The 17,564-nt window shown below is 49.3% G+C and overlaps 1 protein-coding gene and 1 long non-coding RNA gene across 4 annotated transcripts in view; one reads left to right on the top strand and one right to left on the bottom strand.

The window, feature by feature from the left end:
- Positions 1-10,600, top strand: part of LOC308650064 (diphosphoinositol polyphosphate phosphohydrolase 1) — a 106,120-nt gene extending 95,520 nt beyond the window's left edge. The window contains exon 5 of the mRNA XM_081295991.1: positions 2,207-10,600. Coding sequence (XP_081152117.1) covers positions 2,207-2,385 — 179 coding nt within the window. The 3' untranslated portion in view covers positions 2,386-10,600. The remainder of the gene's footprint in view (positions 1-2,206) is intronic.
- On the bottom strand, positions 2,546-17,501 carry LOC308650069. 3 transcript variants are annotated; one of them, XR_014022228.1, is made up of 3 exons: positions 12,819-17,501; positions 12,598-12,727; positions 2,546-12,075 (listed from the first exon to the last, which is right to left on the bottom strand). It is a non-coding gene; the product is annotated as an uncharacterized lncRNA (long non-coding RNA). The 3 variants fall into 3 exon arrangements; XR_014022229.1 differs by having other exon boundaries at positions 12,946-17,501; XR_014022227.1 differs by having other exon boundaries at positions 12,598-17,501.
- Between the last annotated feature and the right edge of the window lie 63 nt (positions 17,502-17,564).

Genomic DNA, 17,564 nt, shown 5'->3' with positions numbered 1-17,564 from the left:
TGTGGCTCAGTGGTTAAGTGCCCCTGGGTTCAATCCCCAGTAGCAAGAAAATAAATAAAAAGGAAAAAGAGTGGCTCAAGCGGTAGCGCGCTCGCCTGGCATGTGTGCGGCCTGGGTTCAATCCTCAGCACCACATACAAACAAAGATGTTGTGTCCTCCGAAAACTAAAACATAGATAAATATTTTTTTAAAAAAAAGGAAAAAGATCTTTAGCCTTGTTTTTTCTGTTTTAAAACTTCCAGGGAAAGACCTGTAGCCTAAGGACTACCTCAGTAAAGCATTCACACTTTGAAGGGTTCATGGTGTATATTGAAACTGCTCTCCAGAAAGGCTATTCCAACCTTCAGTGTCACTCATAGGGGTCGGTTGCAGTGTCTGTCTCAGCACACACTGCTGCCTGTTCTTCATCTTTGTCAGTTACTTAGGTGAAGACCTGCATCTCACTTCAGATTTTATTTCAGCCTCCTATTTTAATGTGGCTGTAGTTAGTGTGTGTGTGTGTGTGTGTGTGTGTGTGTGTGCGCGTGGGCGCGTGTGTGTTCACGTGTGCACGCCCTGCTCTGCTCTTCACCAACACTATTCTATAAGCACCTTCCTGTGGTCTGCTGCTAGGATTCACAGCCAGGGGAACACCTGTGTAACATTCCATCAGATAAATGCACCTTCATTTGTCTGCATTGAGATGTACATTTAAGACACAGTCTTTCTCTAGTAATATGAGGAAGATCATCCAAAGGAAAGAGTACAAACTTATTCCTCACATTTTAGACCAGCCCTCACATTAAGACCAGTTCTCATAAGTGGGTGTAAAAGGCTTTTTTGGACATTAATAGAGCAAGAGCACCTTAAAAATTAGTATCACAAGTGTGCAACTCCTGCCTGACAGAGTGCTGAGGACGGGGCCGCAGCGCATTCTGTCTCCTCCTCAGGCCCCAGCACTGGAGTTTTCAGCAGTCCACACTGAACCTTTTGACATGAGTTTATTGCACTGTTAAAAGAGATACAGAGCCATTAAGAACTGAAGGGCTACAGACCACCCATGAGGGGGCATGGGGATAAGGCATGTCGACAGTAGGGGGAAGGATTTGGGCAGGTGAATTTTATCCATCTGCCAGTTTATAGCAGAAATTAATATTACACTTTTCCAGAATATGCTTTCCATTAGAGGTAAAAGATTCAAGCATTAACCACCTCAGTTGATAGTTTAAAAGTCATACACAGAATAGTGATCTTGCCTAGTATGTATGAGACCCTGGGCTCAGTCCCCAGCACCACAAAAGAAAAAAATTTAAGAAAGACTGTGAAGATAATAATGCTTGTGTTGAGTTCTGCTATTTGTCGTTTTGTTTTTAGTGCTATGGATTGGACCCAGAGCCTCACACCCTCCAGGCAGGTGCTCTGCCACAGAGCTACATCCAGACCCCTTCCCTTTTTTTGAAACAGTCTCACCAAATTGCTCAGGCTGCTCTCAAACTTGCAGTCCCCCTCAGCCTCCCAACCTCAGCCCCCCTGAGCAGCTGGGATTAGAGGCATGCTCCACCATGCCTGGCTTCTTTTATATTTTCCATTAGGTAGATATACCACTTAACTTTTTGATTAAATAACTGATTATAGGCCAGCAGTCCTAGTATTCTGCCGGCTGATACTCATGTTAATTTTTCAGAAGGTGGAAATACTACTGGACCTTTCACCCAAGCCAGGGGGAGTCCCAGGGCCTAGAGAAGCACACTGGAGGTCATGTGGCATGGTCACTCTTAGTCTCAGGTTTAATTATGTACCTATTTTCTGCAGTAAGCATTTGTATACTATTTGGAGCATATAAAGTATGCTTCCTTTTCTTTTGTAAGAAAAGAAAATAAAGGCTGGGCACGGCGGCGCATGCCTGTAATCCCAGCAACTCGGGAGGCTGAGGCAGGAGGATCGCAAGTTCAAAGCCAGCCTCAGCAATTTAGCAAGGCACTTAGCAACTCAGCGAGACCCTGTCTCTAAATAAAATACAAAAAAGGACTGAGGATGTGGCTCAGTGGTTAAGTGCCCCTGGGTCCAATCCCGGTACAAAAAAGAAAAGAGGGGGAAAATTTATAAAATACACATTTCAAAAGTGTTGAGAAGCATTGCTTTAATGTTTTCTTCTACATTTTCTCAGAAGTTCTAGGTTCATAAGCCTCCTGGTTGCTTCCCTCTTGTACTTATTTCTCTCCACAGGAAGGAAGAGGGAATGGTTTAAAATAGAAGAAGCCATAAAAGTGCTGCAGTATCACAAACCCGTGCAGGCGTCGTACTTTGAGACGTTGAGGCAAGGCTACTCCACCAACAACGGCACCCCTGTCGTGGCCACCACCTACTCGGTTTCTGCTCAGAGCTCCATGTCAGGCATCAGATGACTGAAGACTTCCTGTAAGAAATGGAAAGTGGAAACTAGACTGAAGCGCAGACCTCCCCCTCCCCCGGCTCTTCTCACCTCTCCTCACAGGCCTCCTCTTTCAATGTGGCATGATGGGCAGCAGAGCAGGGGTGCTGGTGACAGTTGCTGTTTGGTGTTAAGTGATGGGGCTTTTCCTTCTTTTTATTGAGGGGGTGGGGGCTGGGTGTGTGATCATAAGTACCTTTGTGCATGACCTGTCCCTCCCCTCCACACCAGCACCCTCTGAAGGGGTGCAAAGAGCTTTCTCCACTTGGGGTTCTGAAGTGTTCCTGTCTCATCCCAGCCCTAGCCAGACATTTTCTTTGATTTTTAATTTTTTTATTAAAATATACCAATGTGAGATGAAACTTTTCAAGAATTTGTCCTATAATGTGCTGTTCAGTCCAGTAGGTTGGTCACTTTCACTGCAGGCTGCATTTATCTACACATTATATACTGGACATATAATATGTAAATAAATGACTTTTAGAAAGAATTTAACCATTGAATTTTTCAAGGTTTTGGGGTTTTGATTTAGGGATGTTTCTGGTGTGGAGACCCTCATAGTTAATTGACATTTTATTTTTGATGCTAGGGGCTAGGTACATTTCCCTGCCCTCTCTCCATTCCCCAGTTGGAACTGTCATTCCCTAGGTGCAGGAGAAATTCGGCCACCTTCATAGTGCTCCCAGGACTCACGGTCTTCTCTTCAAGCTGTGTCTCCATGCTAAGGAAGAAACCTTTTTTTTAATTACCAATCCAGGAGCAAATGGCCTCAGCCTAGACCCAGAGAAACAATGGTAGCAATTGCATTCTGGCCTACATGTCCAAGTAGGTTTTGAACTGGATTCTTGGGATTACGATCTTGAAAACTGGAGCATCAAGCCCTGCTTCTGCCCTGCCATCTAGGGATCTTTCCGCGGTGCTACGTCCTGCCCACAACAGCCTCTCTTCTCGCCGTGTGCGCCTCATACCACGCTGAATGGGCATCATCCTGGGCTCTTGGAGCAGCCACAGCTGAACTTTGCAAGTGCGGCCCTCCTCAGTCCTGTCTCCACGCATGGTAACCTTGTTGAGGTCCTCAGAGGTACCCAGAGGAAAGTATGTGTACTTGTCCTCTGATGTGGTGGAGCCTCTGGCTACAGCAGGAGCATCCTGCTCCCTGCCAGGATGTGAAAGGTCCATCTGCTGCAAGAGCAGCCCTAGGCCATGCGTCAGCCCCAGCCTGTGATGCGTTGGCTTGCTGCGGGTGGTCTTGGTGTGTGGATACAGGTTCTTGCTGGCTTCCTTTGCCAGTTGTATTGTTTTGTTGGGAAGTGAGAAGGATCTTGAGAATCAGGGATGGGAGTGGGGTGGGGTGGGATTGGTCCCTGGCTTAGGACAGGAGATGGTAGCCAACATGTGAAATTAAAATTGTAGATCTGTTTATTTAAAAATTCTAATAAGTCATCAAACTCCTTAAAGCTTTTGCTCTTCCCTGCCACTCAAAGAAATGTGTCCCTCTGGTAGGCCTGTGTCATTTAGCCTTCAGCATTTCTGTGGACATTAGTTTTGCATTCTCTTTCCCGGGCTTGACCCACAGAGACAGAAAGTTGTGCTGGCAGTTTTCCTAGGGTGCCATCTTACCTCTGGGGATGGAATTGTATGCCAGACAGGGTCCCAGTGGACAGACACAGCACCTTGAAATTTAAGTCCAAAAGCCAACTTGCTGTTCACAAGTCCTGCCCAAAAGCAAATACTTATTCTTATTGCCTGACTTAGAGCATTCTAAAGTTCTATCCAAATAAGTAAAAGAGGAAGATAAAATAGATTTAACTAAGCACTAAGTAGAATCAAAAAGACACATTCTTGCAGAAAAATTCTACCTTTTTGATACAGATTGAAAGTGCTTTATAGGAAAATAGATCTCCTGAAAAAGGAACCTCATTGGTAGTAATAGTTTGCATTTTTCAATGATCTGAAAATGTTTCAGCGGGGCTGGTGTAAAGAGATACCACCCCTAAAAGTTCCATTTTGATTGTTGCTGAAGTCTCTGGATCAAGAAGGTGCACTGTGCCAACAAGTACTTTTCAGTGACATGAATGGGTCCTATAATGCAGTCAGCTGGAGAGGGAGAGTACTGAGGCTTTCGTGACTGACAAAGGGAGGCTTTGTCCACCCCACAATTGTTGAACTGGTGCTATTTCCTGCTGCACTGGATTCTAACAGCAAGGCTGGTGTTTTCTCCTCCCTGGCACCATGAACACTGGCTGTTTTTACTGATAAATATTTGGAGTCCTATCTGATAGGTTGTTTAGAGCCATGGTCGCAACATCCTTTGTGTCTCCAAAAAAAGCAAAAAGAAACAAAAAGAGGTTCAAAAACTGTCCTACACGCAGAATATTTTGTTGGCATTGATTTGCTGTTATTTCTACCAGTGCTAGGCTCATGCAGGCTTGATGGAAACAGGTTCTGAATATTTATGGCCAGTACAGAGTCTCTGGCTCATAGTAAATTACATGGAGACGTGGACTGCTGCTGGAGCGACCGTCAGGGCCACCACACTCTATAAAAAACACAGCAGTGGAATTTATTATTATTATTATTATTATTATTTCTTCATAAATTGTAGCCATTGGGAAACACCAGTGAGGTCATGTGATCTTTGTGAACCAGGACTAAATTCTGTGTGTGAGTGTGTGTGTGTGTGGGGGGGGTGCTTTTGGGAGTCAACCATGTGAGGTTCTCTGAGAAGCAGCGCACCCCGCGCACAGCAGCCTGGCCTGTGATCCCACCACTCCAGAGGCAGAGACAGGAGGATTTCAAGTTTGAGGCAAGCCTGGGCAACTTAGGGAGCTCCTGTATCCAAAAAATAACAATAAAATAAAAAGGGCCGGGGATGTAGCTCAGTGCTAGAGCGCTCGCCCAGCACGCTCACACCCGGGCCTCCATCCCCAGCACAATAAAGAAATGCAACCGTAAAACAGCAAATATGACAGGATAGAACAGTTAGTGGGTTGATGGGTTTGGTTTTTTTTGTTTTTTGTTTTTTTGTTTTTTTAATATTTATTTTTCAGTTCTCGGCGGACACAACATCTTCGTTGGTACGTGGTACTGAGGATCAAACCCGGGCCTCATGCATGCCAGGCGAGCGCGCTACCGCTTGAGCCACATCCCCAGCCCGATGGGTTTGGTTTTCACACGTGTCCACCACCCATCTTCTCTGGTGGAGAGGCCTACCTCACTGCTGAGCCTGGGCTGGACCATCTGACAGGATCAAAGGGTGAGGGAGTCTCACTCCCTCTGAGGCCACAGAAGGCCCAGGGAGCTCCGCCCTCTGCATTGCCTGTCCAGCCCCATGGAACAGGGGGCACCGAGGCCTTGCTTCCTGTGGCCTCTGGGGAGCAGAGTAGGTCACTCACTACCCTCTGGGGGTGTTGTGCAGCAGTTTTGTAAATGTGTTGCTACATGAAAAGTTCTTCAGGGCAAAGAAATATTTTCTGTTTTGATGTTAGGAGTTGGCCCATGTAAAGTCCCTAAGGCTTTTACTTAAAAGAAAAAAAGTTCTGGGCAGAACCACTCCTCCCCTCTTTCCTTCCCCTTTTTCTTCTCCACAGACAGTGCTTGTTGGAGGCCCCTCCTAAGCCTCCCTAACAGAAATGTACTCAGTCTTTTTCGATCTGGGTGTGCGTTTTGCCAGCTCAGCTTCACATATTTCTCATTTCCATCCAATGCAGTGCGGCCATCTTCGGTGGAGTCTCCTCTTCATCGACTTTTAAAATAGTTTAGTCTGAGCCACATTTATGCTTCTCCTTCAGAAGAAAGGTTTAATAACCACATGCGATTTTTGCCAAAACTATATGATTTTAATATTTCTGAAACATATTTCTAAGCCCCTCTGTTTTGACTTGAATCAAATGAAATTGATTCGGAATTGGGAGAAATATCTGGAGAAGTCTCGTCTCCACAGTGATATGACATTTGGCTGTAAGAGAAATGGGAGTTGGCTGTCACTGTTATTGAGCTCCGGCCTGTCCCACCTGCATTTCAGAAGGTTTTGCAGCTATGGGGGAGGGGAAATTGCTTCATGGTGACTGAGCAATACAAAGTAGCTTTTCTAGTACTTACTTTTTTTTTCTTTTTTAAGAGAGAGAGAGAGAGAACTTTAATATTTATTTTTTAGTATTTGGCGGACACAACATCTTTATTTGTATGTGGTGCTGAGGATCAAACCTGGGCCGCATGCATGCCAGGCGAGCGCGCTACCGCTTGAGCCACATCCCTAGCCCTCTAGTACTTACTTTTAAGGACTGGAAGAGGTCAGACATGAGGCTTTGCAGTTCAGACTGCCCATTGAGGTGGCATCAATTTGGAGCCCTGCTGGGCAGGACCTGTCTCCTGGAGGCCACGCATCTGGCTACCAGGGCACCTGCCTCATTTGGAGTAGGCGAGAGAGCTCCCTAGAGTCGAATTCTGAGCTCTGGGATGAACTTTGTGATGGGAACTTCCCTGTCCAGGAGGACTGTATTTTCCATGTCACTCTAGGTGTCATCCAAACCAGTGAGACATTTGAGATTTTAAGGTAAAAATATTGCAAATTAGGGAGCATTACTTACAAGCTGTAAAAGATGCTGCAGTCCATGCATGAAGTTGATCTGAGTCACTGTGGTCCTGGGGGCACTGAGGTGGAGGAGGAATCCCCATGGGCCTGGCGGCCTTCCATCCTTGCCTCTGACAGGGCTGCATCCCATTTTGACCAGTGTTTGTATGAGCCCCAGAAAGTCTCGTCTTTTGCTAATAAGCTAATAACCCTGCAGGAAGCCTAATCAGGGCATCTGAGAAAATGATGCCTCTCACCTTCAGATTATCATATAAATTGTCTTACTCCCTTTAAAAATTAATAAATGAAGCCAGGCATGGTGGCGCACACCTGTAATTCCAGCAGCTGAGAGGGCTGAGGCTGAGGATTGCAAGTTTGAGGTCAGTCTCAGCAATTTAGCAGCCCCTGCCTCAAAATAAAAAATAAAAAGGGCTGGGGATATGGCTCAGTGAATAAGAGCCCCTGGGTTCAATCCCTAGTACCAAAAGAAAAAGGAAAAATGAGCCACTCAGGAGGCTGAGGGAGGAGGATCACAAGTTTGAGCGCAGATTGGACAACTTAGTCAGACCCTGTCTGGAACTTAACAGTGAAAAAGGCTGGGGATGTAGTTCAGCAGTAGAGCACTTGCCTAGCATGCTGAGGCCCTGATTTCAATCCCCAGTACTACAAAAAGTAAGAAAACAAAAGGAATATTACTTTATGTTGATTTTAGCTATACTCCTTGAGTGAGGCCAGTAATCACCTGATTCTGACATGAAGCTTTTGAAGTAAAAGGTTCTTGTGTGGAACACACCTTACAGTTATGGCCATTGAGCCTGAGCTTGTGTTAGAGAATGGGACTGTCCTCTGGCAGAGAGCTCAAGAGAAGCAGTGACTTGGAATTCAGCAGGCCAGAGGGGGCTCTGCTGAAAAAGTAAATGCTTTGGCCAAAAAACCAAGATCAGTACCTGGAAGGTGACGAGAGTGTCACTGCTTATTTCTCCAGCAGGCGGTGTCCAGTCACTCAGGTCTCCTTAGCGTTCAAAACTGGGAACGTAAAGCAAACACTTGACTTCTTATCAGGCAACAACAGAAAAGGCATTTAAAACCCTGGACATGGTGCGTTAAAGGATGTGGAAACAGCCTCATTGTCATCTTGTCATTCTGGTCTAGATTAAATTACCTGCTAAATCGCTCATCGTTTGTGGGAGGACTGTGCAGAGAACATCCCAACAATCTACTGAAAAATAGTACAACAGCTGTTTCAGGCTTGAAAACTTAGATGAAAATCTTCATAACCCCTAGAAACCAATGAAGATGCTTCAGTCCCAGTGGGGGCCCCTCAGCCCATGGTGCGGGGTGAAGGAGCTCACCATTGGGAAGTCATTTTGCCAGTGAGATTGCCTATAAATGCCTTCAGGAAGTAATCCTGGTTTGGGCCTCTCTCCAAGTTGAATTGAAAATGTTTACCTAGGAATGAGGGCTCTACCACTGAGCCACAACCCCAGCCCTGAGCCTTGATCCTTAGCCTCCCTTTGTCATGGAGAAAATGTGTAGGTAAAAGTGATCCGAAGGACATCTAGTTTGGGTTATGCAGTTCTGCAGTAATGCAGATTGTCAAGACCCAGGATGGCACAGGGCTGCTACTCCACATAGAGCCTCCCCAAGCCAGGGCTAGGTCAGGGTCAGGGGTCTTGAAGAGCACTGGATGCAGGGAGGACTTAGAGACCTTTCTCAGGGAACAAGAGGCTTGTATCCTGAGAATTTGAAGGCGGTCCAAGGGGAATGACAGGCATCTGAATAAACCACAGCTTCCAAACAGAAACTTCCTCTCTTGTGGCTGGGAGCATTTTTGCTCAAGAGTTTTCCAAAGGGACTCTCCCTTCAGAAATGTGACTTGCCGCCATTGTTTCACGTAGCCTCAGCCTTCCACCTCTGAACAGACTGGATGTGTGGTTCAAGGTGCAGGTGCAAGAGGCGTGGCTTGGCTTTGGTAGTTAGGAAATTATCATAAAATATCTATCATAAAATATCACTCTACCATAAAAGAAATATGTGGAACAGTTTTATAAATGCCAGATCTGTTCTGTGGTTTCACTGTTTTATGTCTGAAAATTTTCAAGCTGGTTTGTAATCAAAGAAAAGATTGGTAGTTAAAATAAGTAAAATTTCAGTTTGTGCACGTCAAGAAAGATGTCTGCTGGTTGGCCATGTGCCAGCACGTTTAGGGATGTTGGGGACTGTTGTAAAATGAGTAAGTGTCACTTATCCTGTCCGAGAGAGTGAAGTGGAAGCTTGGGAGTGGCATCTTCATACCTACTTTTGCCAGCCTAGCTTTTTATTTCAAGGACCTTGCCTTCCATCCTGTCCCATGGCTTTGGTAAGGGACAGGCTCTGAGTGACGAGGCCCCAGCTCTGTGTGACCACAGCTGTGGGGTCAGAGGCTCCCCTAATGGGTGAACAGAGCACCTCGCTCTGGTCACCCACAATCAGCATCAGAAAGGTCAGGGTCCGGGACCATTCCATTGAAGCACTAGATGCGCTTCCCGCCTCGCAGGCGTGCTGTCCAGATGTGGCCTCCTCTCCCCGGAACCCATGGGATTGAGGCAGAGATGCTGAGGTATGTTGAGTTCAGCTTTTCACAAAAGACACAAGTCTGTCTTGTTCCTTTCCCTGGTGCTCAGGCATTTTGGTTGAGGTATAAACGGCCAAGTCCACCTGTGTCTCTGGGACTGAGACGCAGCGCCAGGGGCCACCCGCTCGGGCTGTTTCATGGTTGTAGAAAGTGGAACGACCAGCAGGCTGAGTCCTGGGGGCAGGAACGACCCCAGAGGATCGGGACAGGACTGGGGAGTCCAAGGAGCAGCCTGTACGGGGAAGGACAGGGTAGTGTGGCCACTGAACCTCGGCACCTGGTGTGGGAGATGAAATGGGGGTTTGGGGTGCTGCTGCCCTTGCCCTGATCCAGATGCATTTTGGGACTGATGAGCTGCCCGGCCTGTGGGTTTTTTTCTTTTGTTTCCTCCTTCCTGTCCCCCAAACAACCTTGCTTGGCACTGCATGGAGAGCACTTTCCCGCCTGCGCATGGCCACCACAGGCCTGGCCTCCTCCACAGTGTCTGCCCAGCTCCTGAGGACAGCAGCGCTCTCTAGGGGGTTGGAAACTGGCCTCGAGAAGGTGAAGTTTCCTGTTCACTTCCCTCAGGGCTTTCCTCCTGTCTCCTCCCCACGGTGCAGCCAGCAGCGCTGTCACTGTGGAGGAGAGAAGAGGGGAGCAGAGAAGAAAGGGACGCTGGCCGGACCCCGGAATAGCCCTAGACAGGTGCGTGGCAGATGCCATTCCCCTCCCCCATAGCGGGCCAGCCATGTGTGGCCCTCCCCTGCTTCACTAACACACCTCCCTATGTGGCGCCTGCAACGGGGACCAAGCCTCCCCTGAAGTCTAGGGAGAGCTCTGGTACTCCCGGCACCCTCCACTCCGAATCCCACTCCTTTTTGTAAAAACAAACGCTGGAGCCTGTGAGTGCCACCTTTCCCTGTGTCCACTGGTTCCTTCCATGTGAGCCATGGGGGAGGGCGGGCATGGGACATGGGCTGTAATCCTGTGCCAACCAATAAAAGCCAGTATTTCACACTCTGTTAGCATCCGGTCTCTTCTCTCAAGGGTTTACCATGAGTCCTTCATATCAGTCTTTAAATGTCACCCCCTGCTTCTCTGGGGTTTTTGCAAATTGCCCTAGAGGTCAAGGGTAGCTGTGGAAGATTTAGCATTTGGAAAACTGAAGAACACAGTGGACAAGCCAGCGTCAGCCAGCACTGCTGCCTGGGGTGGAGGAGGGCCTGTCAGCAGGGAGCGGAAAGAGCTGGGCTTCATCCGGATGAGGGAGACAGCAAGAAGCAGCTTTCCTGTGTGGGGGTGGAGTCAAGGACAAGTGCCCCCCCTTTTGTTAGTGGGGATTGAACCCGGGGTGCTTTGCCACTGAGCCACATCCCGAGCCCTTTTTTATATTTCATTTAGAGACAGGGTCTCACTGAGTTGCTTAGGGCCTAAGTTGCTGAGGCTGGCTTTGAACTTGTGATCCTCCTGTCTCAGCCTCCCAAACTGATGGGATTACAGGCATGCACCACTGCACCTGGCTAACAAGTACCACTTTTGAAGATACACAGCAGGTAAGGCTTGTAGGCAGAGGACAACAGGTAGACGATATTGTGAGCAAGTAGCAGTAAGTGAGCTGTCCCTCTGAGCCCCAGACAGGAAGAAAAACACTTTGAAGTATAATGAAAAATAGTACAATGGGGTCAAATTATGGAAAACCAGATGGGCACAGTAGCATATGCCTGTAATCCCAGCCACTCAGGAGGCTGAGGCCAACCTCAGCATCTTAGCAAAACCCTGTCTCAATAAAGAGGGGTTGGGATTGGGGCTGGGGCTGGGGCTGGGGCTCAGTGGTAGAGCCTTGTTTTTCACATGTGAGGCACTGGGTTCCGTCCTCAGCACCACATAAAAATAAATAAAAGATGTTGTGTCCATCTACAATTTAAGAATATTTTAAGGGGGGGGGGGAGCCTGGGGTGTGGCTCGGTGGTAGAGCACTTGCCTGGCACATGTGAGGCCCTGGGTTCAATCTTCAGCCCCACATGAAAATAAAGGCATTGTGTCCACGTACAACTAAAAAGATATATTTAAAGCAAAAGAAAACTTTTAATAAGAATTGGGGGGCTGGAGCTGTGGCTCAGGGATAGAGCACTTGACTGACATGTGTGAGGCCCTGGGTTTGATCCTCAGCACCACAAATAAATAAAATAAAAGATCCATTAACAACTAAAAAATATCTTTAAAAAAAAGAGTTAGGGCTGTAGCTCAGTGGTACAGCTCTTGCTCTTAGTGTACAAGGCCCTGGGTTCAAGCCTCAGCGCTACCCCCCAAATGACTGATAGATAATCACACCATAAAAACCAGGGATAAATTTGACCTCATGCACATGACATTCCTGAACAAGGCAGTCACACAGCCTTAGCCTGCTCCTTGAGGGAGGAGGAGGGTTTTGAGAGGCCTTCTGGAAGCCACTGTGACCTGCCGTGCAAGAGGTGGTGCAGTCTGAAAGAGGGGACCTGGGGAGAAGAGGGGGAGGAAAAGAATCAATAGCTCATCACCATCAGGTCACTGCGCGCCCCCAGGCACGGCTGGCTTCTCAAGGCAAAACTGGGGTCACCACTGGCCAGCGTTCATAAGCCAAGAAAGCTGAGTGGTCAATGGAAGGGGGCCACATCCAGGACAAGAGCCACACAAACCTAACCCAGAGGCCTATGTATGGGCCCAGGTGAAGTCAGCGTGTCTCTGTGGTGATAAATGTCAAACCCAGTTGAATGGCTGTGAATAGCCAAAAACAGAAAGTTGGTGAACTTGATTCCACTTCATTCCACATGGGACAGATGGCCTCTGCCCATCGGAGCACCTCCCCCTAAATCCTGACTGCAGGCTGCCTTTGTCCATGTCACGATGATCACCCCCCCTGCTCTATCTAGTTAAAGGAGTCTTCCTTGTGCCTGAGTCCGTGTGCATGGGACAAAGCCCGTAGGTGCTGACAGGGCCACTTCCAATCAGATGGGGTGTTCTGGAAACACCCCACTTACCCATGTCACATTTTTGTGGACCGCTGTACAGGTGTGTGGCTCATCAACACATGTCAACTGATTTTCATTCCATTCTCAGGGTAAAGGCAGAGTGTGGAGTCCTCTTTCTGTGGCCTGCAGGACTTTGTGGCTAAAGAGAGAAACATAAAAGTGGCCCCAAAAAACTTGGGGCAAGAGTGAGGAGAGGAAATGGTCTTGAAGGACCCCAGTGCAGCTCTGACCTCAGGGACAGGCTATGCGCTCCTGCGGCCTTCGCTGTCCTGCTGGTGCTCTGACCACCCAGGCCGGCTCAGATTTGGCAGAACTCCCGCCCATCCTCCACTCAGGCTGACTCCCCTCCGCACAGACCTGAAGCCTGCGATGGAAGCCATGGCCTTGGTTGCTTCCTGGTTTCAGGCAGATTTAGGGTATGAAGGGCTTGTTTTCTCTCCTTGGTCTTGTGACACCCAGCTAACATCTCAGCATCCGCAGGTGAAGCCATGAGGCCCCATGTTCTGTGTCCTGAATACCAGCAATGTGCTAAAACCAGGACACACAGTCCTCACAGAGGCACCTGCTTGGGTGACAGATGGCGTGAAACGGGAGAGGTGACAGCCTGGGTAGAATAAGCTGCAGGAGGCGGGGGGTGCTGATGTTGCAAAGCCCTGTTGAGAGGATAATGGAGGAACGGGACAGAGAGCAGATCAGAAAAGGGGGAGGGACACATTCATGGGAAGGCTGCCTGGTGTGACAGGTGTGGGCGCTGGAGTTCAGCCAGGTTCGGGTCCCAGCTCCGCTCCTGACAGGCTCCGTGATCTTGACATGTTGCCATCCATGACTGCTGTGTTTAATAATAAGTGAAGGAGTATATGGCACCAAAGTTGGGGTGTGATCACTATGTGCTGCACCTGCTTGGGAAATGCCCAGGGCTGTGCTGAGTTTACTATATAAATAGAGTCACAGCGACACAGTCACATTCAAGAAAAGAAGATTGAGGGGGTGACCGACCCCTTCCCCCTTCCCAAAAGAAGAGGCATCATCTGAGAGGATTTGGGATGGATGAGGGGATCCCCAGCTGAAGGAACCCCGGGGGAAGGGCAGGTATCTGGAACTTGATGGTCATAGCGGGCAGGGAGGAGAGAGGGCCAGGCGATGCCGTGGGAAAGGTAGGCTGGGGTCAGTGGCTTGGCTGGCCGCGTTTGAACTTTACTCCGCATGACTGGGAAGCCAACGAGGCTTTAAAGCAGCGGTGACTGCACTGGCTCGGGCATTTGGGGACAATGGTACCACTCTCTACGGAGTGCTCACACTGCTCCAGGGCTTAGTCCCAGGCCTTGCGTTCACGTCTTGGTCATCGTGGGAGGTGTAGGTCATGGGAAGGGAAATGGAGGCTTAGAGGAGCTAACCACTTTAAAACAACTAGACAAGTTCATTCTGGAATCACAAGAATAAAATACCCAGGATAACTAAGACAATTTGGAAAAACTGGACTGCAAGAGAAATCCTGGGTCCTATCAGCACACACAAAGGTAACTGGGTGCCCTGAAAGAAGATCACTCAGGAGAAGTAAGTTAGGAAGTCCAACAGAACGCAGCAGGGTGCCAAGGAACAGACCCTGCGTGACAGGAGCGTGGCCGGAGCCAGAGGAAGCGCACGTGCTCCTCAGTGTTTGGGCCTCGGACCAACCAAATGGGAAAAATAAATAAGGTCCAATCCCAGCCTCACACCATCCAGGACAATGAGTTCACAAATGTGAAAAAATGAATTATAAAACTCTTAGGAGAAAACCTAGAAGTAACATCCAAGATGACAACTGAGCTCCGAGCTGAGGGGTCCCCATAGGACCCACCCTCTTTGCGATGGGCAGTACTCTCGGTCATGGTCACCTTAGACTGCAGGATGGGCCAGGACAGTAGGGAGGTGGTGAATGAGAATGGGGTTGGCATCTTGTCCCCAAACACCTCATATGAAGATGGCTAGGGAGGCCGAGGGAGGGGCTTCTTGGGTATCACTCAGTCAACAGGTTGGTCACCACACTCCCCGCCCACCATGGCACCGACAGCCTGAGATAACCAAGTTAGAGAAAAGGTCTGTTTGGGGGGCTGGGGATGTGGCTCAAGCGGTAGCGCGCTCGCCTGGCATGCGTGCGACTTGGGTTCGATCCTCAGCACCACATACCAACAAAGATGTTGTGCCCGCCAATCAATCAATCAATCAATCAATCAATCAATATCAAAAAGAAAAGAAAAGGTCTGTTTTGACCTGCGGTTTGGAGGTTTCTGTTCCTGATGGTTGGCACACTGCTGCCAGCTTGGGATGAGGCCGCACAACCTGGCAGGAGCCCGTGGGAAAGCAGAGTCACTTGCCTTGTGGCCAGGAAGCAAATGAGGGGAAAAAAATAGAGGAAGGAGCTGGGATCCCACTGTCCCCACCAAGGGCATGTCCCCAATGACCTGAAGACCTCCCGCTAAGACCCACCTCCTAAGGCTTCCACCGCCTCCCATAGGGTCACAGTGGGGACCAGGCCTTTAACACAGGAGTCCTTAGGGAATAGTCCAGATCAAAAACTGCAGCAGGCACTGACGATGTACCGGTGCAGTGACAGGCGTCTATGAGGCACCCATGGGTGAATGTGTGGTCACAGCACTTTAGTAGAAGAGGCTATAAATAAGATGGTTGCAGCGAATCATCGCTTGACAGAGTTAGAAGCAGTTTAGGGATAGTCTAGTCCAATCCTCTGTTTTACAGTTCTAGAAACAGCACAACAGGAAGGGACTTTTCACCAGTATTCTGGACTGAAACCCTAAGTTCCATAAGTAGCTAGTGGCCGCCAGGTGCAGTGGGGCACGCCTGTGACCCCTGCTACTTGGAAGACTGATGCAGAAGAATTGCAGGTTTGAAGTCAGCCTCAGCAACTTAGCAAGGCCCCAAGCAACCCAGTGAGACCCTGTCTCTAAATAAAAGTATAAAAAAGGGCTGGGGATGTGGCTCAGTGGTAGACCCCAGGTTCAATCCCTAATACTGCAAAGGAAAGAAGGAAGGAAGGAAGAAAAAAAATAGCTAGCTGCTCTTTGTCGTCATGGAAAGCATTTTTAAATGGCTGTCTTACTCTGGCCAACAAACTATCCAACCAGTGTGGAGCCCAGACCCCACGTCCATCTGAATTAATCCATCCATTCCTCTCCCCTCTTGGGAAGAGCTGATCCTGCTCAGAGAACAGTATCTTGAGGGGACACCACAGGCTCATGCTTGCCCTCCATTCAACCTCTGGTGCTGCCCATCATTGGCCAGTGACTGCTGCATTAGCAAGTCCAAGGCCACTCACCTGTTCTGAACCCAGCTCCTGAGCTCCCCCTCCCCCTGTCCTTGGCCTCTCCCTACTGTAGTTTTCAGGGGAAGTTCCACCCCTTGGCTCAGCAGCCCTTTAGCCAGTCGGCCCCGCCCACCTTGTCAGACCACTTTACTGCCACTCTGTGTCCCAGAACTTTCTGCAGATGCATCATACTCCACCACACTGTTCAAACCCACAGGGTCTGTGCCCTTTAGGGGGAAAGATCTCCTGACATCCTTCTCCCTATACTGGTCCTTGTCCCCTCAGTCCCACCCCCAGGCTGCAGGTGCCCTTTGAAGGCACACAGGGAGGCTCTCACCAGTCTTGGTCTCTGACTGATGTAGAGCTGGTACCCAGGAAATTTGGTTGGAGGAGACAAAAAGCCAACTGGCATTTTGAAAGTGTCCACAGCACAAGGAATGTGTGTGTGGTGGCGTCCTGCCCTCTCAGTCCTTTCCCACTGCACCCCACACCCCCACCGTGCATTTCCCCAAACCCTAGAGCAAAGACCAGGTGCCCTGAGGGACCTGGGGCAGGAGCGTGGAGCAGGGGAGGTGGGAGGCTCCTCCCCTGGGGCATGGCGCTGCCCATCCACTGCAGCAACCTGACCAATCATGGAGTCCAGCCTCCCCTTGAAGCCCTTCTCCATCTTTCTCTTCCTGCCTTTAGTCTGGGGGACATGGGGGAGGTGCTTTTTCAAGGAGAGGAGACCCCTAGTTCCTGCTGCTCCCTCTAACTCAGCCAGAATCCTGTGAACTTCCCCATACCTAGGGCAGGAGGCGACAAGAGGCTGGTCACTTTCTGAGGAAGCTGAAGAGCCGCCATGAGGGCTTCCCACTGACTCCTGCAGGACTCACTCAGTCCCTCCTCACTATCCCAGCATCCCCAGCAAGGAACACCTGGGTCCCCTATCCCAGCCCTGACACTGTTCAGCTTTGAAAGGAGTATGGACTGTCCTGATACTGAGAAATGACCAGCTTGGATGGAAACCCTTTCTACTTGGAGGACCAGCATGGAGGATGCTGGGCAAAGTCACAGCGAGCTCAGGGCTAAGCAGAGACAGGGGCCTGTGGTGGGTGGCTCAGCTCCTGGAAACCCATACTCACAAGCACCTGTGATGACCATGAAGTAGAAAGTCCCCAATGAAGTTGATGGCCTAGTCCCAGCAGCTCCATGGCCTGCTTGCTCAGGCCACCAGTAGAGGGGCTGGGACTGTGGAGTCCCTCTCAGCCTCAACCCCACTGACCCCTCATGCCAGAACGGGGTGGGCCCCAGGCTGACCTGGCTCTGGCCTTCCTCAGAAGACCCATGTGCTTCCAACTGCAGAGGTGGAGAACAGCTGGAGAGAGGTGGGGAACTGCTGCCCAGGGAACACCAGGGGATTTCCCATGAGAACAGTGGGCGGGTGGGGGCAGAACCCCAAGGGAAACATCTGTGGGGCCAGGCATACTGGGCACCCCGCAAAGCGGAGCCTGGTGATGAAACAGTGGACGGTGCGCTGCTGCAGTCCTGGACCCTCTTTCTAGTGTGTGTCCCCATCCCAGCTGCAGTGGACTAACCAGTCATTGATTCCATTCATTCATTTCTAAGGTAACTTATGTACCGATTGCCCACTGGGTGCTCCATTTTTTTTTTTTTTTTAGAATTTTTTTTTTTT

Source organism: Spermophilus citellus (genome assembly GCF_964194105.1).
Source record: "Spermophilus citellus genome assembly, chromosome: 5".
NCBI lineage: Eukaryota > Metazoa > Chordata > Mammalia > Rodentia > Sciuridae > Spermophilus > Spermophilus citellus.
The sequence above is the reverse complement of the archived record's forward strand: the minus strand, read 5'-3'. Positions and strand labels throughout refer to the sequence as shown.